This window comes from Boleophthalmus pectinirostris, unplaced genomic scaffold, assembly GCF_026225935.1.
Source record: "Boleophthalmus pectinirostris isolate CB_2022bp ecotype Guang Dong unplaced genomic scaffold, ASM2622593v1 HiC_scaffold_6, whole genome shotgun sequence".
Lineage (NCBI taxonomy): Eukaryota > Metazoa > Chordata > Actinopteri > Gobiiformes > Gobiidae > Boleophthalmus > Boleophthalmus pectinirostris.
The window spans coordinates 1,086,361-1,111,719 of NW_026571447.1; the positions used below are offsets into that span (position 1 = coordinate 1,086,361).

General features: G+C 43.0%; 1 protein-coding gene across 3 annotated transcripts in view; it reads left to right on the forward strand.

Annotated features, from left to right (window-relative positions):
* The window catches only part of LOC110157880 (atrial natriuretic peptide receptor 1), a 92,387-nt gene extending 67,087 nt beyond the window's left edge, over nt 1-25,300 (forward strand). For 2 of the 3 annotated variants that reach the window (XM_055163274.1, XM_055163275.1), the window contains 14 exons: nt 6,973-7,090; nt 8,276-8,350; nt 10,199-10,276; nt 11,068-11,172; nt 12,781-12,852; nt 13,067-13,229; nt 13,356-13,511; nt 16,910-17,078; nt 17,153-17,299; nt 17,565-17,688; nt 17,979-18,047; nt 20,382-20,556; nt 24,141-24,239; nt 24,418-25,300. In XM_055163274.1, the coding sequence (XP_055019249.1) occupies nt 6,973-7,090; nt 8,276-8,350; nt 10,199-10,276; nt 11,068-11,172; nt 12,781-12,852; nt 13,067-13,229; nt 13,356-13,511; nt 16,910-17,078; nt 17,153-17,299; nt 17,565-17,688; nt 17,979-18,047; nt 20,382-20,556; nt 24,141-24,239; nt 24,418-24,575 (1,708 nt within the window). In that variant the 3' untranslated portion in view covers nt 24,576-25,300. The remainder of the gene's footprint in view (nt 1-6,972; nt 7,091-8,275; nt 8,351-10,198; nt 10,277-11,067; nt 11,173-12,780; nt 12,853-13,066; nt 13,230-13,355; nt 13,512-16,909; nt 17,079-17,152; nt 17,300-17,564; nt 17,689-17,978; nt 18,048-20,381; nt 20,557-24,140; nt 24,240-24,417) is intronic. The other variant, XR_008633417.1, reaches the window with a different exon arrangement.
* Nucleotides 25,301-25,359: the final 59 nt, after the last annotated feature.

Sequence of the window (25,359 nt, forward strand, 5' to 3'; positions counted from 1 at the left end):
GGCAAAAAGGCCAGAAAGTGTGCCTTATAGTCGATAAACTGTACGTGAATGGTGACCTGTACAAACGTGATGAACAATAACAAAGTCGCACAGTGATTACGTCATCGCGACATTGCTATGGTAACGACTATGCGGACTTGACAGGACTGACGATCGGAGCCGCTCAGTTTACTTTGGGACTGATTCATGGATATAATGGGAAATGCTCTATTATTTTTCTTACTTTGGGGGGTATATGTGTGTATGTCTTTGTTGTATGTTTGTATGTCTATGTCAGTGTTTCTCAACCTTTTTTGAGCCACGGCACTTTTTTACATTGGAAAAATCTTGCGGCACACCACTAACCAAAATGTTACAAAAATGAAACTATACAGTATATTTAATTACAATATAATTTCTACATTAATTTCTACTTACTCAGTGTGAGACCTGCGCCTGTTTAGATGAACACAAAGCTGATATCCTGGCAGGAATAGGAGAAAGACACACACGAAGCTCTTCATCAACAGCTCTCAGTCTCTCTCTGTTTTTAGTTTTTATAGCAGTTAAGCTTGAAAAGCTCTTCTTCTGGGTCAGAATCTTGTCCAGGGCCCATTTCGGAGTTCGCATTCATCCATTTTAAAAACTTTTCCATGACTTTCACCATGCACATGCGTTACTAATTCTTTTAAAGCAGGGGTGCTCACACTTTTTCAGCATGCGATCTACTTACAAAATGACCAAGTCATAAAGATCTACCTAATACAAAGCCAAACAAACTGCACTGAAACACTCTGTGCCCCTTTTTTGGACCCTCATCCACAGTTTGAGAACCTCTTCTTTAAGAGAACTTCCTGTGGCACTTTACACAAAAAAGTGAAAAAAGTGAAGGAAGATTTTTAAACCTGTTTTTTAAAGTTCCAAACTGGAGTTTCATTCTTTTCTGGTTTTGCAGTGATATTTACCAGCCTCTGCACATTTACCAAACCAAACACACATCGTGACAAACACAGATGCATTTGTGCACTTTTGTTAGACAAACTTCAGCCAAATGTGGTAGTAGGTCTGTTCTGTAGATCTGCTCTATGCTGTAGACCTGCTTTGTGCCAACACTGGAACACAAATTTAGACTCGTTTTTGCTTCACGTTTGGTCTTGCTCTTCTAATCAGCGCACTGTGGGAGGGGCTTGTGTTCGCTGTACACAGGAAGGAGCGAGAGCGTGAAAAGGCGAGGGGTGGTGTGCTGACGTGAGGCAGATGGACAGGTAGGATGTTTAGGAAGTTGAACCTGCCCTGTGATGCACGCTGGTACACGAGGGCACACGCTGTCGCAGACGAGCTGTGCATAGGGAGCGTGTGTGTTTGTGATGTGCCGTAGAGTCTCCGCGGGTTTCAAATGAGCGCACACCCTGCACTGAGACGCCCCACACGCTCTGGCACACCTGTACAAGTTTATTGCCAACAGCAGCGGCTGTAATGAACTATGATCGCACTTGTTGAGTGTCAGACCTTGAGTGAGAGACAAGACTGAGTCCAAACACGAGTCCGAGACGAGACACGGCGATCTACCCACACGACCTTGGCGATCGACTGGTAGATCGGGATCGACATATTGAGCCCCCCTGATTTAAAGGAACGAGGCAATTAGCTGCCTGTCGCCACCCGGACGAATATTAGATCACTCTGCCAGTCATTATATACTACACTGTACTACAGCACGGACACTCGACAATGACATAATATTTGCAGGTAATAATTAATACATTTTTATTTTTAAAAAAAGTGATATTGGATAATTTCTCACGGCACACCTGACGATCTCTCACGGCACACTAGTGTGCCGCGGCACAGTGGTTGAGAATCACTGGTCTATGTGTGCATGTGTTATGTGTATGTTTTTTTGAAGGAAAGTGTGTCTGTCTTGTCCGTCTTTTTTGTGTGTCCTTTTTGTTTATTTTATAGTTCTACAATTGTGAAAGGTCTGATTAAAAGGTATATAAGTATAATATGTTATGGTAAGAGATAATGTAGTATCAAATAAAGGATTAAAAATAGCCCATCTGAATATTTGTAGCTTAAGGAATAAGGTTCAGGAGATTTCAGGAATTCTGGAAAATTATAATGTGCATATTTTGGCTATATCTGAAACACATTTGGATGCAACTATTGATAACTCCTTTGTGAATGTAAATGGCTACCATTTTTATAGGCATGACAGAAATATAAATGGGGGTGGAGTGGCATTTTATGTTCAGGATCAGATACCAGTAAAGACCAGGTCTGATCTTGGGTGTATTGATGTTGAAGCTCTGTGGTTGGAAATGCAGTTGCCTCATATCAAGTCTGTTCTTATTGGTTGCTGTTATAGGCCTCCAAATGCTCCAATAGTTTGTTTAGATCGTATATGTTATATGTTAGATAAAGTATGTGACCTAAATAAGGAGATTTATTTTTTAGGTGACTTAAATATTGATTGGAGTTTAAAAATTGTTCTTTGAAAAATAAGCTCTTATCTGTTACAGACACTTGTAATTTGGCACAAGTCGTAACAAAACCAACTAGAGACAAAAACTGCCACATGTATTGATTTAATATTTACAAATTCATCAGAGTTATGCTCTAAGGTGATTTCAGTTGGTGTTGGGTTTAGTGATCATAATTTAATTATAATTAACCAAAATACCAAAGTCCCCAAATTAGGGCAGAATATTATTATTAAAGGGATATTTAAAAGATTTGATGAAACGAGTTATGTGGAAGAGGTCAGAAATGTTGGTTGGTCACAAGTATTATTGGAGGATGATCCAGATAGAGCATTGGAGGCTTTTACTAATTTAATAATGTCAATTATCAATAAACATGCTCCACTGAGAAAGATGACCGTAAGAAACACTGCTTCTCCCTGGTTAGATCCTGAACGTAGAGGGTACATGAAGCAAAGAGATGATTTAAAAGCTGAAGCTATCTCATCAGACAACAGTGAAGTGTGGGACAGGTACAAGAAGCTGAGAAATTATGTGACTAAATTAAATAGATTAAAGAAATGGGCTTATTATGGAAATACTTTTTTTCATGTAAAATCTGACAGCAATAAAATATGGAATACATTAAATGAATTAATGAGACGGAAGACAAAATCTGCTCCAACATATTTGGAAGTAGAGGACTCTTTTTTGACTAAGCCAGTTGATATTGCTAATTATTTAAGTGATTATTTCAAGAATGAAATTCTAAATTTACGGAAAAACATGATCTCTAGGCCAAAGAGTCTGCTATCATTTTCAATTATCAAAAATAAAATTATGCTAAATAAATCATGTAAATTTAAATTTGATAAAGTAAATACAACTACTGTAGTTAATGTATTAAAATGAATGAAATTAAAGCCTCCGGGTATAGATGAACTTGATGTAAAGTTGCTAAAATTGGTGTCTGATATAATTGCTATGCCCATATGTTACATAAAGTCCCTGACAAAAGTCTTGTCACCCTCCCAAATTAAGCTCAATATACTAAAATAAATTTGCTTCACTGAAGAAAGATTGATCATTTAATGAACACAGAAAGGTCAGATTTTGGCAAGAAAAAAGTTTTGTCGCCTACAGAAAATTGAACAAATAATTTACTTCAAATACAAAAATATGTTGCATAACGTCAGTGAATGAAGTAGTGGTGCTGTGAGATCCATATTTAATATCTTGTATGACTCCATGAGCTTGAAGGACGCATCCATGCGGTTTGACAATGATTCATACAATTTGTTGATGAAGTCATCAGGAATAGCAAAGAAAGCGTCTTACATGCCTCCCAGAGTTCATCAAGATTCTTTGGTTTTGCCTTCCATGCTTCCTCTTTCATTCTACCCCAGACATGCTCAATGATGTTCATGTCTGGTGACTGGGCTGGCCAGTCCTGGACCACCTTGATCTTCTTCACCTTGAGAAACTTTGATGTAGAGATAGAAGTATGTGATGGAGCACCATCCTGCTGCAAAATTTGACCCCTTTTATGGTTGGGAATGTAAGATGTAGCTAATACTTCTTGATATTTTAGGCTATTGATATTTACCTTCCACCCTGCAAATGTCTCGCACACCCCCATACTGGATGGAACCCCAGACCATGATTGTTCCGCCACCAAACTTAACTGTTTTCTGGGTGAATCTTGGATCCATGTGGCTCCAGTAGGTCTCCTGCAATATTTGCGGCGGCTGTGATGTAATTCAACCGAGGATTCATCTGAGAAATCCACCTTCTGCCACTTTTCCAGTGTCCATCCTTTTAGCAGGCTGTGGGCCTTGGCAAATGCCACACGGTTTTTTAATTGCCTTTTGTTTAGTGCTGGTTTCTGTGCACTGATTCGACCATGGAGGCCATTTCGAGACAGAATTCTTCAAACTGTTGTGGTTGACACAGGGACTTGAGGTGACCAGGCCTGGTGGAGTCTGCTGCAGTGGAAAAGGGGCCTTGGATTTTCGAATCAACAAACGGTCCTCCTGAGCAGTTGTCTTGTGGGGTCTGCCGGACCTGGGCTTGTCAAAAACATCTCCAGTCATTTCAGATCTTTTTCTTATTCTTTGTACTTGACGCTGAGACACATTGAAGGTGTCACCACCTCAGCAGTGGATCTGGTCTTCAGCCTCTTGATAATTAAGGCTTTGGTCTCAGGGTGGATCTTAGGCATGTTGTCAGAGGTCAGGTTGCAGTTGATGTGAAGATCTGGTGTGCTGGGCTTCTTTTTATACACACCCACTAATTGATTGATCAGTAACTGATCACAGGTGAGGCTGTAATCTAGGATTGGGTGCATCATATGACAAGGCGACAAGTCTTGCCAAAATCTGACCTTTCAGTGTTCATTAAATGATCAATCTTTCTTAAGTGAAGCAAATTTATTTTACTATATTGAGCATAATTTGGGAGGGTTTTAGCTTTCATATGAGACATTTCTAAAACCAATTGATTAATTTAAAGTCAGGTTATAAGCTTTTGTTTCTTCAAAATAGATAAGCGACAAGACTTTTGTCAGGGACTGTAATTAATCTAAGTTTAGAAAGATGTATCTGTCCTGCAGAATGGAAAAAGGCTAAAATCATGGCACTCCCAAAAAATAGTAAGGAGCCTTTTTCCGGAAAGAATAGCCGTCCTATACATATTCTGCCAATTTTGAGTAAAATAATGGATATAATTGTTTATGATAAAATTAATGTATATTTCTGTAAAAATTGATTAAATTCAGTGTACCAGCATGCCTATAAAAAAGGGCATTCCACAACATCAGCGTTAGCTCAAATAACTGATGACTGGATTAATGTGATAGAAAATAATAATATAATTGGGACTGTATTATTAGATTTAAGTGCAGCATTTGATTTACTTGACCATGATTTATTGTTGGACAAGTTAATTTGTTATGGGTTTGAAAATTCTGCTACTCAGTGGATCAAAAGTTATCTCACGGACAGAAAATGCACTGTGCTGTTTAATGGTAGCTATTCTGAGACAAATACGCTGGGTTGTGGGGTGCAACAAGGAAGCTGCCTGGGGCCACTTTTATTTTCTATTTTTACAAATGATCTGCCGTTTGTTTTAGAACATGCCACTATTGCACTATACGCAGATGACTCAACCATGTACATGTCTGATACTAATCTAGTCAATCTGAATACTCTTTTAAGTGATGAGTTGAGATTAATTGAGCACTGGATCAATGAAAATAAGTTGGTGATTAATGCCGAAAAGACCAAATGCATGGTATTGGGATCAAGTCATCTTTTAAGGAACTCTCCTGTTCTAGATTTGTATGTAGAGGGCAGATCTATAGAACAAATAACAGAAACCAAGCTCCTGGGAGTGATAGTATATAAAAAACATATTAAATAAAATGGATAAAAGCATGGCCATTGTGAAGCAGTGCAGAAAATGTATCCCAAATCGAATAAGGAAAATATTAGTGGAATCTATAGTCTTGTCACATAGACTATTGTTCAATAATTTGGTCAAATACAACAGATTCAAATTTAAATAAATTAATATATAATTAATAATAAATAAATCTTATCCTGAACTGTCCTTTCAGGACAAGCATTAATGAAATACATAATCAGTTGGCCTGGCTGCATGTAAGAGGAAGGATTAAGTACTCTTTGATTAAATTTATTACAAACCTGATAGTCACAAAAACACCTGAATACTGTATTGTAAATTAACTATGTTCAGTGACGTGCATCAGTACTGCACAAGACAGTCAGGTGAGAGTCGCTTTTTGTTACTGGCCTGTCACTCAAATCAAATCCAGAGGACAGTGCGCTATAGAGCAATGGTGGCATGGAACTCACTCCCACAGTTCCTCATCTCGGGAATGTGGACGCTTAGTTTTCATAAAATGCTTAGACTGTTCATTTTCACTTGGGGGTAGTATTGTTGGAATAGTTGTAATTTTTTGTGTTTTGTACTTCAGAAGTTTTGGAGGGCTTAATGTTTGAATAATGGAATTGTGTTGTCTCTGATTTGAAAATTAGAGCTATTATATATGTGTATGTCATTTATGTGTGTAACATATGTGTATGTGTTTGTATATGTGTGTATATGTGTGTATATGTATATATGAATATGTGTATGTATGTGTATATGTATATGTATGTATATATATATGTATATGTGTGTATGTATGTATATGTATGTGCAAGTGTGTGTGTGTGTGTGTGTATGTATGTATGTATATGTTTATTTATGTGCATCGATTGTTATGGTTATTTGTATATTTTGTTATCTGTTGTTACCTTTCATTGTTAGTACAAATGTGGTGCATGTAAATCCTGTTTTCCTGCAGAAAAAGGCATTTATAGAATGTTACTGACCCCAGGAAGAATAGTTGCTGTTCTTCAGTAGCTAATGAGGATCTAAATAAAAAAACAAACAAAACAAACCATAGTCAGACACTTTTGGTTTATGTTTGATCAGATATTTGTTCATATGCATATGTGTGTTTCAGGAGGATGAAGCTGGAGAAGGAGCTGGTGGCTCAGCTCTGGAGGATTCACTGGGAAGACATCCACATGAGCAACCTGGATAAAGTGCTGAGGAGCGGCAGCCGCATCACCCTCTCCCTGGTACCAGCAGGACTGAAACAGGACTAGACCAGGGCTAGACCAGGGCTAGACCAGGGCTAGACCAGGGCTAGACCAGGAGTAGACCAGGGCTAGACCAGGGATAGACCAGGGATAGACTAGGACTAGAACCACTCTCTTATAGTGAGTCTAACTGAAGCTCCTCAAAGCCGTTCCTCCAGATTGAAAATGACTCTTGGTTTGTTAAAGTGATATAGGCCATAGAGTGGATCATCAGATTGATGCTTTTTGTCAGAGCCTCCACATCTGAGGTCTGTAACACACTGACATGATGTTATTGATGTTGTAGCATAGCGTTGTAGGCGTTGTTGCATTTGGTCAGTTCAGGAGGAGGTCTTTGGTTTGGACACCTCTGTTTTAGACAAACACAAGAGACTGGTTCAGGGTTTTTTATAGGTGTTGACTACAGATGTAGAACAACCTCAGTCACAGCAGCTGCTCTGTGAGGGGTCTTAATGGGGTCTATACAACAGCAAACATGCTTTAACTTCTTAAGACGTCACATTAAAGGCACTGTACCCTCTTAAAAACGTGAAAAAATTGTTCATTTGAAAGTTTGGTGCAGTTCTTCCTCACTTACCTTCTGCTTTCAGAGCGTCCTAATTTTTCACCATGATGAGTTTATGAGCACTTTTCACAGCTCTCACACACCAGAGCCTAATACTGCCGCCACAGTAAAGCTAACAACAACTAGCATTCTAACATGCAATTCCTAAGTTCACGTGGTTGGGAGGGATGCAGTCACAGCGGGGGACAGTTGTTGTGAAGGCGACTGTCCTAACTATAAAACGCTACAAGAAACACTGCCCCAATCACAGACGAGTTCCCTTGTAAATATTAAAGAGCCGAGCCTCCGTGTAACTGCAAATGTGGTGGCAAAATGTAAACACACACAAATTGCACAAACTCACTCGTGCATAGTCCTGCACCCAACCCAACATCCTGTATTGAAACAGTTCAGCACAAATACGTGTACCATTACACCCCTGTCAAACATGCAGGGATGACATAACAGCTCTTCAGCCATGTGTTTGATGTACAGTTTTGTACAATACTCCCTCTTTAAACATATCTGTACAGGCCTTGATGATGACGTCCCTGTTTTACTCTGAAGAAGGTTCAAACTGAACTGATACTGATGGATCTTCTTCTCTTCATTTGCCACAGAGAGGCTCAAACTACGGCTCTCTGATGACCGGCGACGGAAACCTGCAGGTGTTTGCCAAGACCGGATACTTCAAGGTACATGTCCACACACATGTCCAATATGTCCACACGTATATCCAACATGTCCACATGTATGTCCACACACATGTGAACACATATGTCCAATATTTCCACACATATATCCACAAACTTGTCCACATGTATGTCCAACATGTCCACACGTATGTCCAACATGTCCACACGTATGTCCAACATGTCTACACGTATGTCCAACATGTCTACACGTTTGTCCAACATGTTCACACGTATGTCCAACATGTCTATACGTATGTCCAACATGTCTACACGTATGTCCAACATGTCTACACGTATGTCCAACATGTTCACGTATGTCCAACATGTCTACACGTATGTCCAACATGTCTACACGTATGTCCAACATGTCTACACGTATGTCCAACATGTCTACACGTATGTCCAACATGTCTACACGTATGTCCAACATGTCCAGACGTATGTCCAACATGTCTACACGTATGTCCAACATGTCCACACGTATGTCCAACATGTCTATACGTATGTCCAACATGTCCACACGTATGTCCAACATGTCTATACGTATGTCCAACATGTCCACACGTATGTCCAACATGTCTACACGTATGTCCAACATGTCTACACGTATGTCCAACATGTCCACACGTATGTCCAACATGTCTATACGTATGTCCAACATGTCCACACGTATGTCCAACATGTCCACACGTATGTCCAACATGTCTATACGTATGTCCAACATGTCTATACGTATGTCCAACATGTCCACATGTATGTCCAACATGTCCACACGTATTCCAACATGTCCACACGTATTCCAACATGTCCACACGTATTCCAACATGTCCACACGTATTCCAACATGTCCACACGTATTCCAACATGTCCACACGTATTCCAACATGTCCACACGTATGTCCAACATGTCCACACGTATGTCCAACATGTCTACACGTATGTCCAACATGTCTACACGTATGTCCAACATGTCTACACGTATGTCCAACATGTCTATACGTGTCCAACATGTCCAACATGTATGTCCACATGTATGTCCAACATGTCCACACATATTCCAACATGTCCACACGTATTCCAACATGTCCACACGTATGTCCAGCTAGCCCGATAGTTGTCAGGTTCCAAATAGGAAGTGAGCACTTTTTAAGTTTAAGTTAAGTTTAAAACTGTCACTCCTCTCTCTGTAACTGCTGCTGTCAGACTTGTTATTTTGGTCATAAAATGTTGATCTGAACCCGCTCTACATGATCTTGGGATTTTTATTTCACAATTGTGTCCCTAAATCAAGATATGAACATATGTTAATATTAACAGACCAATCAGGCCAATCATGTCATTCCTGCCCGCTCCTTGCTAACTCAGGAAAGGGTGTTACCTTCAGCACCCTCACTCCTGATTGGCTCTGTGGTTGCTATGATACTCGCGGTCAGAATTCCAAATATGGAACTTGGCCCAAATTCACCCCTGTAACCATCAGCCTCGATGAGCTTCATTTGACTGGAGCTGAATGCTGTGGGTGACATCACACTCACTCTGTCATGTGCAGGTGGAGTGTCCCTGTCCACACACACACATGCACATGCACACACGCACACACACACACATACACACACACACGCACACACACATACACACACACACACACACACACATGCACACGCACATGCACACACACACACACACACACGCACACACACACACACACACACACACACACACACACATGCACATGCACACGCACATGCACACACACACACGCACGCACACACACACACACACATGCACACGCACACACACGCGCACACACACACACACACACAGATGACTCGGTGTCTTCTGTTTCAGGGGAACATTGTGGCGATCAAATACATAAGCAGGAAGCGAGTGGAGCTGAACAGGAAGGTGCTTTTTGAGCTCAAACATGTGAGTGGCTCCCCTTTGTGGTCATTTAGTAAAAATTCATATATTATTGTATTTTTTTTTTTGCATAACTTTCTTGTCCTGCAAAAGCACAGGTGTGAACAATCTGAGAGAAATCAGATTACTCACATCAGATGGAACTGGCTTTGTTCACATTCACACCAAAAACATTTAAAGTTCCCATATTACAGAAATGGATTTGTGAGCTTTTAATCATGTTATAATGATGTTCCCTCCTCAAAACAGACCTGGAGTTGTGTTTTGTTTCATTCACACATGTTTAAGTGACTCTTTTATTAGTCTGTCTACATCTCCAGAGCTCAAAATGACCTGTTACACCTTGTGATGTCATGAAGTGGTAGTTTTCAAGTGAACAGCTCCTTTTACCTTTAGATCAGTAGAGACTGGTATTTCAAGGGCACTTCCTGTATTACCAAATGACATCACAAGGTGGTGTTTTGTATTTGAGAGAACTAAATCTGCAGGGTTGTGTGTTAATGAAACCAAACACAACTCCAGGTGTGTTTGTGATGAGAAAAACATAACATTATTTAAATAACATGTAAACCACAAAATCTGTCGTGTATTCAGAGAGACCCTTATCTGAAACCACATGTTGCTGTTTATATTTGAATCATCTCCAAAACTCTGATCAGAACTCACTGCAGCAGTGTTTAATGAAGTTTCCATCATCTGATAAGGCAAAGCCGAAGGGTCCAGCAACGTCCTCCAAACCAGGCTCAGATCTGGAGAAGGTCCCTGGTTCTCCTCCTGATGAGATGTTCTTGTTGCAGATGAGAGACATTCAGAACGAGCATCTGACACGTTTCATCGGCGCCTGCATCGACCCTCCAAACATCTGCATCATCACAGAGTACTGCCCCCGTGGGAGTCTGCAGGTACTACTACTACTTATTATATTACTAGTACTGCTACTGATATTACTACGGCTGCTACAGCTACTACTGCAATTACTACATTACTGACTGCTTTCAGGATATCTGTAGTTGTTTAAACTGTGGGCAGAGCTCTGTGCTTCTCTGTGGATTAAACACTCAACATGTTTGTTGTGAGAGTGTCCGACTCACAGCCACGTCTGCCCTTATGCCACAGGGCACTAAGACTTAGACGCAGACAAACTTTATTAATCCACAGGGGAAATTATTTGGACACAGTACATCACAATATAATGTAATAACAAATACAAACAATTTAAACGGTAGTAATACATTCTAAATAAGTGGCAAAAAAAAGAAAGCAAGAAACATAATTATAAAAATGTATGTGCAAGTCAAAATAAAATAGAAAAATAAAGAATAAAATATAAAATCTCAGTTCTATACAAGAGGTCATAGAAGACAGTGCAACAATAATATGATGATTGACAGAACATAGGGTTATCAGTTACATCAGGGTGAGTTGTTGTACAGTTGTAGGGAGTATTATCTGTCCCTCTATAGTCTGGTGCAGTAGGTGAGCAGGAGTGTCTATGATGGAGAGCAGTTTGTCCAGTGTCCTCGTGTCCCTCAGTGTCACAAATGTCTACAGCTCACAGTGGATCACGTGAGCAGATTTACAGATCAGTTTGTCAATCCTCCCCATGTCCCTTTTCCTGGTGCTGCTCCCCCAGCAGAACACAGCCAAGTACAGGGACCAGCACAGACTGGGAGAAAATCTCCAGTAACTTGGTGTTGTTGGAGCTGGTGCCACATTTGCACCAGCTCCAACACTCACCACATGTCAAACACAACAAGACTCCAGGCACTCCAAAGAAGGAAATACATTTAAATAAAGGCCTTTACTCTATTTTTCCTTGTGTGATTTTTGACTTTTTTTTTACTTTTGACTTCTTTGGAGTGCCTGGAGTCTTGTTGTGTTTGAGTTTTGATCCTTTTTCCAAGAGCACCCTCTACCTGCTCCCACTGATCAGAACACCTGCAGCAAACAGCCACACTTTTGTTCTTTTTGTACACTCACCACACGTCATTGTAAAGTGTGTGAAACTCAAATGGAGCTTTCAGTGATGTAAACTGCACCTATAGCCACAGCTGCCCTGGGGCAGACTGACAGAAGCAAGGCTGCCAGTCTGCACCCTCAGCCCCTCTGACCACGACCAACATGGACACACCACATTTACACTGGGAACATGAGTGAAGTGTCAGTGACACACTGGTCTCTCCACTGGTCTCCCACCCGAACCCTGGCCAGGCCGACCCTGCTTAGAAAAAAAGAGAACACCAGATCTGGATTTGACCAGAAGGTTTGAACACAAATATAATCTCCCAACCTTTCACACTGTCATGAGGCTCCCTCAGGGTGAGGTTGCCTGAGGGAGAGCTCCGTGAGTCCTTCATAAAACAGATGGTGGGCATATGCTTCTCGATGATTTGTATTCACATGTGTAGTAACAGTACTGCACGTCCTCATCCTGCTTTTATCGTTTGAATATGGAAAAAAAACAAAAAACGCTGGTCTCAAAAATAATTCTTGTGTCTGTGCCTCTGAAGGACGTCTTGGAGAACGACAGCATCACTCTTGACTGGATGTTCAAGTATTCACTCATCAACGACATAGTCAAGGTAAAGACACACTGGGAATTTAACCCCAACCTTCAACTGCCTAAGAGCACAACAACAGTGTGCAAGTCCTCCCTGTGTGACTGTGGCAGACTCAGAGTGGTTTCCCTCTCTCAGTGAACAGGTTGTGGGTTAGACTCCTGGGTTAGACTCCTCTTAACTCCTGCTTTAGTCCTGTTGTGGTTGTGGGTTCTATTCCCAGTGTGCTCTGTTCTAGGGCATGCTGTTCCTCCATAACAGTGTGATCGTGTCTCATGGGAAGCTGAAGTCGTCCAACTGTGTGGTGGACAACCGCTTCGTCCTGAAGATCACAGACTACGGACTGTCCAGTTTCAGAGCGGACAGTGAGAACGGAAAGGACGCCCACGCATACTACGCACGTGAGTCCTGTTTAGACCTGGTCTGGGTCTCACTTTGTCCTGGTTCAGGCCTGGTTTACTCCTCAATTGGTCCTGGTTTAGTCCTGGTCTGGTTTCAGTCCTGGTTTAGTCCTGGTCTGGTTTCAGAGCGCTTGTGGATGGCTCCTGAGCTGCTGCGTCTGGAGGCTCCGCCCCCTCAGGGCACACAGAAGGGTGACGTCTACAGCTTCGGCATCGTGCTCCAGGAGGTGGCGCTACGACGAGGCACCTTCTACATCCAGGGAGACCCGCTCAGCCCTAAAGGTGAGACACCCGCTCAGCCCTAAAGGTGAGACACCCGCTCAGCCCTAAAGGTGAGACACCCGCTCAGCCCTAAAGGTGAGACACCCGCTCAGCCCTAAAGGTGAAACACCCGCTCAGCCCTAAAGGTGAGACACCCGCTCAGCCCTAAAGGTGAAACACCCGCTCAGCCCTAAAGGTGAGACACCCGCTCAGCCCTAAAGGTGAAACACCCGCTCAGCCCTAAAGGTGAGACACCCGCTCACCCCTAAAGGTGAGACACCCGCTCAGAGACCTACACATGAGCCCCTCATGTAATTTCTCCTGGAGAACTGGTGAAGCAGTTTGATGCTCCAGTTGCTGAGATTAAAATAACCTCTGATCTCTTACCCTGTCAACAGCAGTGAATGAAGAAAATATGTCTTTTTTAACACTTAGTTGGCTGTACTTTTTTTTTTTTAATGCCTGCATCATTATGTTTAGTTAAGTTTAAACCAGCGCTACAGTGCTTGTGTGTCTCTATAGTGACTCTGACCCCTGTGGATCATGCTGTTATAATCTGGACATTTTAATCACTATATTGAGCTAAAACAACTTCATAAAATAAACAAATGCTCTCACTTCCGTGTTAGAAAACTGCAGTGTCCAATGGGAGCTGACGTGGCCGTAAACGTGATGACAACAAAGTGCCACATGCTGTGGGCTCCTCCTATGGAAACTGCACATCACACTAGAGCAGTGTTTTTTACATTTTATGCAAAATGACGACACAACACTGCAGAATCCTACGAGTATCACCCATTAAGAACATCAAACTGGAGAAGGAAGTGTGGACATCACAGTGTACAGTGTATGTCATATTGTACGACACAATGTACGTCACAGTTATATCACAGTATACGTCACAGTGTACGTCATAGTGTATTTCTCAGTGCACATCACAGTGCACGTCACAGTATACGTCACAGTGTACGTCATAGTGTATTTCTCAGTGCACATCACAGTGCACGTCACAGTGTACGTCACAGTGTACGTCACAGTGCATGTCACAGTTATATCACAGTGTACGTCACAGTGCATGTCACAGTGTACGTCTCAGTGCACGTCACAGTGTACGTCACAGTGTACGTCACAGTGTACGTCACAGTGTACGTCACAGTGCATGTCACAGTGTACGTCTCAGTGCATGTCACAGTGTACGTCACAGTGCACGTCCGTCACAGTGTACGTCACAGTGTACGTCACAGTGCATGTCACAGTGTACGTCACAGTGTACGTCACAGTGTACGTCACAGTGTACGTCACAGTGTACGTCACAGCGCACGTCACAGTGCACGTCACAGCGCACGTCACAGCGAACGTCACAGTGCACGTCACAGTGCACGTCACAGTGAGCTTGTACTGGTGGATCTGAAAACGGGGAAATCAGAGCAATGACGCTTTAAATCCAGGAGAATAAAGATGACTCAAACATGAATCACTTCAAATACAACTTCAGAGGATCATTGAGAAGAAACTACAATAACATGGTTAAAAGATCTGAAAAGATGATTTAGGAGAATCTCTTTTGAACTAAAAATTTACAGCACACAAAAATATAACAGGGTTCCCAAAGAAAGCTTATGCACACATATTCTCTTCTCCATAAACACCCGGTTAAACTTTTGGTGCTTCTTACTTTAGACTTTTAGTTACTTACTTAGTTTCTTGTTTAGACCTGATTTAGTCCAGATTTAGTTCTGGTTTACTCATAGTTTAGTCCTAGTTTAGTCCTTTTTAGTCCTGCTTTAGTCCTGTTTTAATCCTGGTTTAGTCCTCCTTTAGTCCTGCTTTAGACCTGGTTCTGTCCCGGTTCAGTCTCGGGTCAGTCTCCGTTCAGTCTCGGTTCAGTCCTGCTTCGGTCCTGCTTTGGTCCATTGCTGTAGTGCTCTTCTGTCCTGATTAGACGACATGTATTCATTAGTAAACGTCTCTCAGGAAATGAGAGTTTGTCTGATAAATGTTGAAATGTGATGGTGCGATAGAGAACGCCGCTCCTCGCCTTCATCTGACACAAAACGTCCATCACAAACACAAAACACGAATATTGAAAAGAACACACTCATTTCCTCTGGAGACCCTCCCTCTAACCCTCCCTCTGACCCTGCTTTTGTCACAAATGTTTTTTTTTTTAAAGGGCCCATATGACCATATTTTTCAGACTATAAGGTGCACTGGATTATAAGGCTCATTAAGAGCTCATTTGGAGCTTTGGAGATTTAGACTAATAATAAAGAATTACTCAAACATGTGTGAATGAAACAAAACACAACTCCAGGTCTGTTTTTGAGGAGGCAACAACATTCTAACATGACTTAAAGTTCACAAGAGCTTTAAATAAGAATTTTTAATTTCATCTGAATATCATGACCAGCCACAATAACAGGTCCCTCTGGAAATAAGAGCCCTTTCTTCATTGTTGAGTATTGTCATGATACTAAAACTTCAAACCTGATTTTGATACTACAAAATACAATTCAGACACTATTATGTTGATAAAAAGAACTCTTTATTTAGATTATTTGGATTTTTCACATTAAATGGTAGTGCTTTCTTTTCTATTTCCATGTGTCTTATATGTGTGTAATCCTCAGTGGTGCAGAAGGTTCCATGTGCTCAGTCCTCCATAATGACATGTGTCTTGGTTTATGGTTCATATCTCTGTCATTCCTGAGCCTATCCACATGAAACAAAAACTGGCACAACGTTCAGTGTCTTCTCTGACAGGTTTTTCATAATATCCTCAGAAAGTGGTTCCATTATTTAACCTCAAAGACCTGAATGTTTAAACTGTAAGATGAATATGACAAGTCTGTGGAGCTGATCCCAAACAAAGAACAGGCAGGAGAAACCTCTGTGGGTCACGAGTTTGTAGAGTTCTTTCTAAGCTGTGAGGTATACAGGCCCCTGCAGCAGCATCCTGCTTCTGTGAGCCAGGGTGTGATAGAACAGCCCATATTCATGTGATTACAGTCGACATATGTCAGAGAAAATGATCATCTCCATATGTCGTCTGCATTTAGAAAAGATCTAATTTGCACCTGCTTTAGTCCTGGTTTAGTCCTGGTTTAGACCTGGTTTAGACCTGGTTTAGACCTTGTTTAGACCTGGTGTAGACCTGGTTTAGACCTGGTTTAGACCTTCTGTACACCTGATTTAGATCTGGTTTAGACCTCCTGTAGACCTGGTTTAGACCTGGTTTAGACCTGGTTTAGACCTGGTTTAGACCCGGTTTAGACTTTGTTTAGACCTGGTTTAGCCCTTGTTTAGACCTTCTGTACACCTGCTTTAGACCCACTGTAGACCTGCTGTAGACCTTGTTTAGACCTGGTTTAGACCTGGTTTTGCTTAAACTGCCTTCTTACAGTTGTGTGGTGTTTCAGAGATCGTGGACCGTGTGGTGCTTGGGGAGTGGCCCTGCCTCAGGCCCACAATCGACCCTCAGGTCCACAGCCCCGAGCTGGGTACTCTCATGACCCGCTGTTGGGCCGAAGAGCCCACTGAGAGACCAGACTTCAGCCAGATCAAAGTCCTGCTGCGCAAACAGAACAAGTGAGGACTCAACCAGGACTAGACCAGGACTAGACCAGGACTAGACCAGGATCTTGAACCGTGTTGTTGTTCAGGGAGTCCCGGACAAACATCTTGGATAACCTTCTGTCTCGGATGGAGCAGTACGCCAACAACCTGGAGGAGCTGGTGGAGGAGAGGACTCAGGCCTACCACGAGGAGAAGAGGAAGGCTGAGGCTCTGCTCTACCAGATACTACCACAGTGAGTACTGCTACTACTGCTACTACTACTACTAGTAATAGTAGCACACTGGCAGCCTCTTGTCCGAGGGCAGCTGTGGCTACAGTGTGGAGTGTGTGAGTGTGGAGTAAATGAAGAGTGACGAGCTTGTAAAGGTTTCAGTAACTGTGCAGTGCAGTAACTTTGTCTGATTTCAAATCCCTTTTTGAAAATGATTTGGACAGGTTTTCATGTTATTTTGCTCTTCTTTGTTCTTATTCGGAGCCTCTTGTCTGTCTTTGCTCAGTTCGGTGGCGGAGCAGCTGAAGCGTGGGGAGACGGTTCAGGCTGAAGCCTTCGACTCTGTGACCATTTACTTCAGTGACATCGTGGGATTCACGGCCATCTCTGCAGAGAGCACCCCCATGGAGGTGAGCACCCACAGAGCACCCAGTACAAGTACACACACCTGCAGAGAGCACCCCCATAGAGGTGAGCACCCACAGAGCACCCAGTACAAGTACACACACCTGCAGAGAGCACCCCCATGGAGGTGAGCACCCAGCGAGGACCCACTGTGAGTAAACACACACACACACAAATAGAGAGTACCTCATTGGAGGTGTCTGTTGTATATTTGTGGAGTTTATTGTGACACTTTGTAGTACTTTTCCTGGAGTACTAGTACACAGTATTGTGAGTACTTGTGCTGTGTTTACAGGTTGTGACTCTGTTGAACGACCTCTACACCTGCTTTGACGCCATCATCGACAACTTCGATGTTTACAAGGTAAAAATAGATACATATACAGTATTTAATAATACTTTATTCACTAAGTACAAGGATTTGGTCCATTTCTGATTCTTACCTTGTGCTGTGGCGCCCTCTAGTGGACACAGCACACACTGTCATGCTGATATCTGGTGCACTATGGAACTTTTGCTTGTTGTCATGGAGATGTTTTTACTTTTTCTGTTCACAGTAAAACATGAAACATGTCTGTCTTTCTGGTATTTCATTATCAGTGCTAAAATACATTTAAACATGTGAACATTCTTACTCCATACATCTGACCTGTCTCCATGGAGATAGAGAAGTTTAAAACCATACTGTGGGACATTCCAGGCAAAATGTTCACATCTCCATAGAGGTGAGAACATGGCGGAGTCTCCACCAGAGAAGTTACACAGTGCACCTTTAATGTTTTATTTGTCAGTTTTAAAAATATGATTTCTATCGTTCGATTGGGGCAATATGAGAGCAGTTCACTGTTTTTACAAACACCTTCAATCTCTTATGAACTAAATATAACTGTTCACTTGAAAGCTACAGCTTTATGACATCACAAGGTGGAACAGAGCATTTTAAGCTTTGGAAATGCAGACTAATAATAAAGAGTTACTCAAACATGTGTGAATGAAACAAAACACAACTCCAGGTCTGTTTATGAGGAGTAATTTTTCTGTAATATAGGACCTTTAAAATTTGAAAACAAATACTGATCTGAAGATTTTTTATGAAAAGAAATTGTTCTTTCTTGTGTCTGTGAGATGAACATGTTGTTTTAAATATGTGTTGCTTTGGCGCCCTCTGGTGGAGAGGACCAGATTTTGACACTTTGATCAGTTGATGCTTTTTTATAAACAGGCAAAGTTCACATTGTGTGAAAAGGAAGTTAATATATGATATTATTTTTGGGTGTAAGAGCAGAAGGACAAAGAACTCCAGACCTCACACTGACACCTCCAGACCTCACACTGACACCTCCAGACCTCACACTGACACCTCCAGACCTCACACTGACACCTCCAGACCTCACACTGACACCTCCAGACCTCACACTGACACCTCCAGACCTCACACTGACACCTCCAGACCTCACACTGACCTCACACTGACACCTCCAGACCTCACACTGACACCTCCAGACCTCACACTGACACCTCCAGACCTCACACTCACACCTGACCTCACCTCACAGACCTCACACTGACACCTCCAGACCTCACACTGACACCTCCAGACCTCACACTGACTGACACACCTCCAGACCTCACACTGACACTGACACCTCCAGACCTCACACTCCACCTCAGACACACACTGACACCTCCAGACCTCACACTGACACTTCCAGACCTCACACTCACACCTCCAGACCTCACACTGACACCTCCAGACCTCACACTGACACTGACACCTCCAGACCTCACACTGACACTGACACCTCCAGACCTCACACTGACACTGACACCTCCAGACCTCACACTGACACTGACACCTCCAGACCTCACTGACACCTCCAGACCTCACACTGACACTGACACCTCCAGACCTCACACTGACACACTGACACACTGACACAGACCTCACACACCTCACACCTGACACAGAGACCTCACGCTGACACCTCCAGACCTCACGCTGACACCTCCAGACCTCACACGACCTCACACACCTCCAGACCTCACACTGACACTCCAGAACACACACACCTCCAGAACACTGACACTGACACCTCCAGACCTCCACACTGACACTGACACCTCCAGACCTCACACTGACCTGACACTGACACCTCCAGACCTCACACTGACACCTCCAGACACCTGACACCTGACCACCTCCAGACCTCACCTGACACCTCCAGACCTCACACTGACACCTCCAGACCTCACGCTGACACCTCCAGACCTCACGCTGACACCTCCAGACCTCACGCTGACAGCTCCAGACCTCCAGATCATCTTTTGGATGATAAAACCTAACGCAGGGTTCTAATCGAGATTATCTGAAACTTTATTTTTGACCATGGTGGACCAACCTACTGTTCATGTGCTGTTTTAAGAGCGTTATCTACTCTTCTTTTTCTGGCATTAGTGCAAATGAGCTACAGTTGCTGCTTCTAACGGCCGGTGAACATTACAAGTACTACATGACATCACACATGACTGTCCTGGCTCCAGGGGCGGAGTCTGATACCTATTCGACCAATCACACTGCTCCTTATACCCCAGACCCCGCCCCTCCTCCTATTTCAAAGTGGTTGTGGGAGTTTGGCACACAACCGTGTGTGTGTGTGTGTGTGTGTGTGTGTGTGTGTGTGTGTGTGTGCGCCCTCAGGTGGAGACGATCGGTGACGCGTACATGGTGGTCTCAGGGTTACCGGTGCGGAACGGGAAACTCCACGGCAGAGAGGTGGCCCGGATGGCTCTGGCTCTGCTCCAGGCCGTCCACTCCTTCAGGATACGACACCGACCAGAACTTCAGCTCAAACTGCGCATCGGCATCCACAGCGGTAAAAGCTCACAGACGCAAGCTCACAGACGCAAGCTCACAGACGCAAGCTCACAGACGCAAACTCACAGACGCAAGCTCACAGACGCAAACTCACAGACGCAAGCTCACAGACGCAAGCTCACAGACGCAAGCTCACAGACGCAAGCTCACAGACGCAAGACTCACAGACGCAAACTCACAGACGCAAACTCACAGACGCAACTCAAGACTCACACAGATGCAAACTCACAGAAACAAACTAACAGACACAAGCTCACAGACGCAAACTCATAGACGAAAACTCACAGAAACAAACTAACAGACGCAAACTCATAGACGCAAACTCATAGACGCAAACTTACAGACGCAAACTCACAGACACAAACTCACAGACGCAAACTCACAGAAACAAACTAACAGACGCAAGCTCACAGACGCAAACTCACAGACGCAAACTCACAGACGCAAACTCACAGACGCAAACTCACAGACGCAAACTCACAGACGCAAACTCACAGACGCAAATCACAGACGCAAGCGCAAGCTCACAGACGCAAACTCACAGACGCAAGCTCACAGACGCAAGCTCACAGACGCAAGCTCACAGACGCAAACTCACAGACACAAACTCACAGAAACAAACTCACAGATGCAAACTCACAGAAACAAACTAACAGACACAAGCTCACAGACGCAAACTCATAGACGCAAACTCACAGACTTAAACTAACAGACACAAACTCACAGACGCAAACTCACAGACGCAAACTCACAGAAACAAACTAACAGACGCAAACTCATAGACGCAAACTCACAGACGCAAACTCACAGACGCAAACTCACAGAACTCACAGACTTAAACTCACAGAAACAAACTAACAGACGCAAACTCACAGACGCAAGCTCACAGACGCAAGCTCACAGACGCAAGCTCACAGACGCAAACTCACAGACGCAAACTCACAGACGCAAACTCACAGACGCAAGACTCACAGACGCAAGCTCACAGACGCAAACTCACAGACGCAAACTCACAGACACAAACTCACAGAAACAAACTCACAGACACAAACTCACAGACGCAAACTCACAGAAACAAACTAACAGACACAAGCTCACAGACGCAAACTCACAGACACAAACTCACAGACACAAACTCACAGACACAAACTCACAGACAAACTCACAGAAACAAACTCACAGACACAAACTCACAGACGCAAACTCACAGAAACAAACTAACAGACACAAACTCACAGACGCAAACTCACAGACGCAAACTCACAGACAACACAAACTCACAGACAGACACAAACTCACAGACACAGACACAAAACTCACAGACGCAAACTCACAGACAAAAACTAACAGACACAAACTCACAGACGCAAACTCACAGACGCAAACTCACAGAAACAAACTAACAGACGCAAACTCACAGACGCAAACTCACAGACGCAAACTCACAGACACAAACTCACAGACGCAAACTCACAGACGAAACAAACTCACAGACGCAAACTCACAGACGCAAACTCACAGACACAAACTCACAGACACAAACTCACAGACGCAAACTCACAGACGCAAACTCACAGACAAACTCACAGACGCAAACTCACAGACGCAAACTCACAGACGCAAACTCACAGACGCACAAACTCACAGACACAAACTCACAGAAACAAACTCACAGAAACAAACTAACAGACACAAACTCACAGACGCAAACTCACAGAAACAAGCTCACAAACTCACAGACACAAACTCACAGACACAAGCTCACAGACACAAACTCACAGACACAAACTCACAGGGGTAAAAGCTGAGGGGGTAAAACACCTCTCAGAGTTAGTATCACAGCTTCATGAGCAGTCAGATGTTTGTTCCCACACCTGGAGCTGTAACAAACTTCTTCATTTCATTTCGAACTTCTTCACTTCAGACATTCACGAGCAGAATCCAGAAGTCCTCTCTGCTCCTCCCCCACACCTGTTGCTATGGAGATTATCAATAGTACAATAACAGCACACTTTTAATAACTGTTGTATGTTCATCAAAATGGCTGAAATGGTGATTTCTAGGGCTGGACATCATTAAGAAGTTGCAGATAAAATACTTACCTCGATACACAGGTCACGATATGATACATATGTTTGTATGTTATGTACATTGTTTTGATATATTTCAAATCAATTTGATCAATTAAAAAAAAAAAAGTCTAAATCATGTGTGTGATACCAAAAGTCTTTGTTAAACTTCTTCTTGTGCAAAGTTCATATGAAACACAAACATTTTAATCATCAAAACAGTGAAAATGTCAAATGTGTCACATAAATGAGTTTCCTTCCTCTGAACAAACAACAAAACTGTGGCTATAACAAAATAATTTAGTAAAATATACCCAAAAAATACTTTTGGTGATATATCGATACAGCAGACCACGATATCAATACCATATCATTCCATTAAACGATACTATATATCAATATTTTGATATTTTTGCACAGTCCTAGTGATTTCTTATTATAATTTCACAAAAATAGATTCAAATACATAAAATAGGTAGATTATACAAGTGTGCTGGGATTGGTGGGATTTTTCAGACAGACTTTAAAGAACAAATGTGTGGAGAAGCACAGATCTGTGTCACTTTGTTCTTAAAAATTAAAATTGCCTTAACCCTTAAGTGTCACTGAGGACACAAGCTGATTTAAGTTTGGCGGCACGGTGGCTGAGTGGTTAGCACTCATGTCTCACAGCAAGAAGGATTCTCCCCGTGTCTGGATGAGTTTCCTCCGGGTGCTGCGGTTTCCCCATCTGCCCAAAACATGCTCCAGGTCTCCAGAACAGTTGATAGTCAAGGTCAGTTAAATACAATCAATCAATGAACCTGGCCAGAGACAACAGGTGGAAATGAACCTGATGTACAATACATCTGTCCTGTTAAGGTAAATGTAAAAATTGTGCTCTGTCTCAAATAAATAAAATAAAATAAATAAAATAAAATAAGTCACAGTAAGTGGCAGCCCACAGTGAGGCGCTCATGCTGCCCTCTGATTGGCTCCAGCTTCAGTAAAGTTTCTTGAATCAGAAACAGTGGACAGTGTGAGCCTCTCCAGCGCAGCAGGCCTCACCCTGTGGGCTCTGAGCTGCTCACGCTGACGAGAGTCACACTTTGCAGATGATGTCATCAACATTCCCTGGGGGTATGAAGCTAACTTTAGGCACCGCTCTGTCTGAAACTCTGTTACACTGAGCTTTATTTGATCACAGTCTCGCCATAAAGAAGTGACTGAGGTGGAAGTAAGGCACAGATGAGCTGATATGTGCTGTTGAACACGTCCCTCTCAAAGAACATTACAGTCAGAAGAGATGTGTAACTCCTGAACAGCAGCATGAACACTCACTCTGATCACAGGCTCCTGAACATGTGCCATTCTTAAAACATTTTTGCCTCTGTTTGCTAATGTGTACACTGTGTCACCATGGCAACTGCAGAACTTTCTACCATAGACATACATGTAGAACACCCCCAGCGAAATGTGACTGAAAAGTATGAATAAATCCAAATGTAACCGTGTGGGTCCTGGTCCGGTGCAGGTCCGGTGTGTGCCGGAGTGGTCGGCCTCAAGATGCCTCGATACTGTCTGTTCGGAGACACCGTGAACACGTCATCACGAATGGAGTCGACAGGAGAAGGTCTGAACCAGGACTAAAGCAGGACTAAACCGGGACTGAACCAGGACTAAACCGGGACTGAACCAGGACTGAACCAGGACTAAACCGGGATTGAACCAGGACTAAACCAGGACTAAACCAGGACTGAACCAGGACTAAAGCAGGTCCAGTCTGTCTCATGGTCTTCTGTCTTCTGCAGCGTTGAAGATCCATGTTTCTTCTGCGACCCGCGATGTTCTCATGGACTTCAACAGTTTTCAGCTGGAGCTCCGAGGAGAAATCGACATCAAGGGGAAGGGCAAGATGACCACGTACTGGCTGCTCGGGGAATCGGACCCACAACCTCCCAACGACTGACAATACAGACCAGCAACTGTGGGAATTCAACCAGCAACCTGCAATATCCTCTGCACCTCTGACCTCTCCTCTGTTCCTCTGACCTTCTCCTCTGTTCTCTGACCTTCTCCTCTGTTCCTCTGACCTTCTCCTCTGTTCCTCTGACCTTCTCTCTCTGTTCCTCTGACCCTCTGTTCTTCTCCTCTGCTCTTCAGACCATCTCCTCTGCTCCTCTGACCCTCTATTCTTCTCCTCTGTTCCTCTGTTCCTTTGACCTCCACTGTACCATAGTTTTACTGTAAAGTTTCTGCTGCGCTATGGTGACGTTGGCTCATGGAGTAAGAATCTTATCAAAAACAAAGACTTTTATTTTGAAGGAGCGATGGACCCACCAAAAAGCAACACAATATTAAGGTCACATGGTACAAAGACTAAACCGGCGGATCTACACAAAACGTAGATCCAACCACACACAACAGCGACACTGTGTCTCCCTCTGGGACACAAACAAAGGATTTTTCATTTTCCTCGTGGGATTCTTGGTACAGTTTTGGTGAATCCTGGAGACGGACTGAACCGGGACTGAACCAGGACTTTTGGATTCTGTGAAAGACTTGATGTTCTGTGGTGGAAGACGGTCGTGGTGCACAGAAGCAGATATTTTTCTATAGGCCTATTCCAGTGTTAACGTGGACTGTAAAATATGTAGAAAGTAGAAATCTAAATAAACTTATGTTGGGTCAGAACACATTTACTTCATCTGTTTCACACGACTAAACCAGGACTAAACCAGGACTAAACCAGG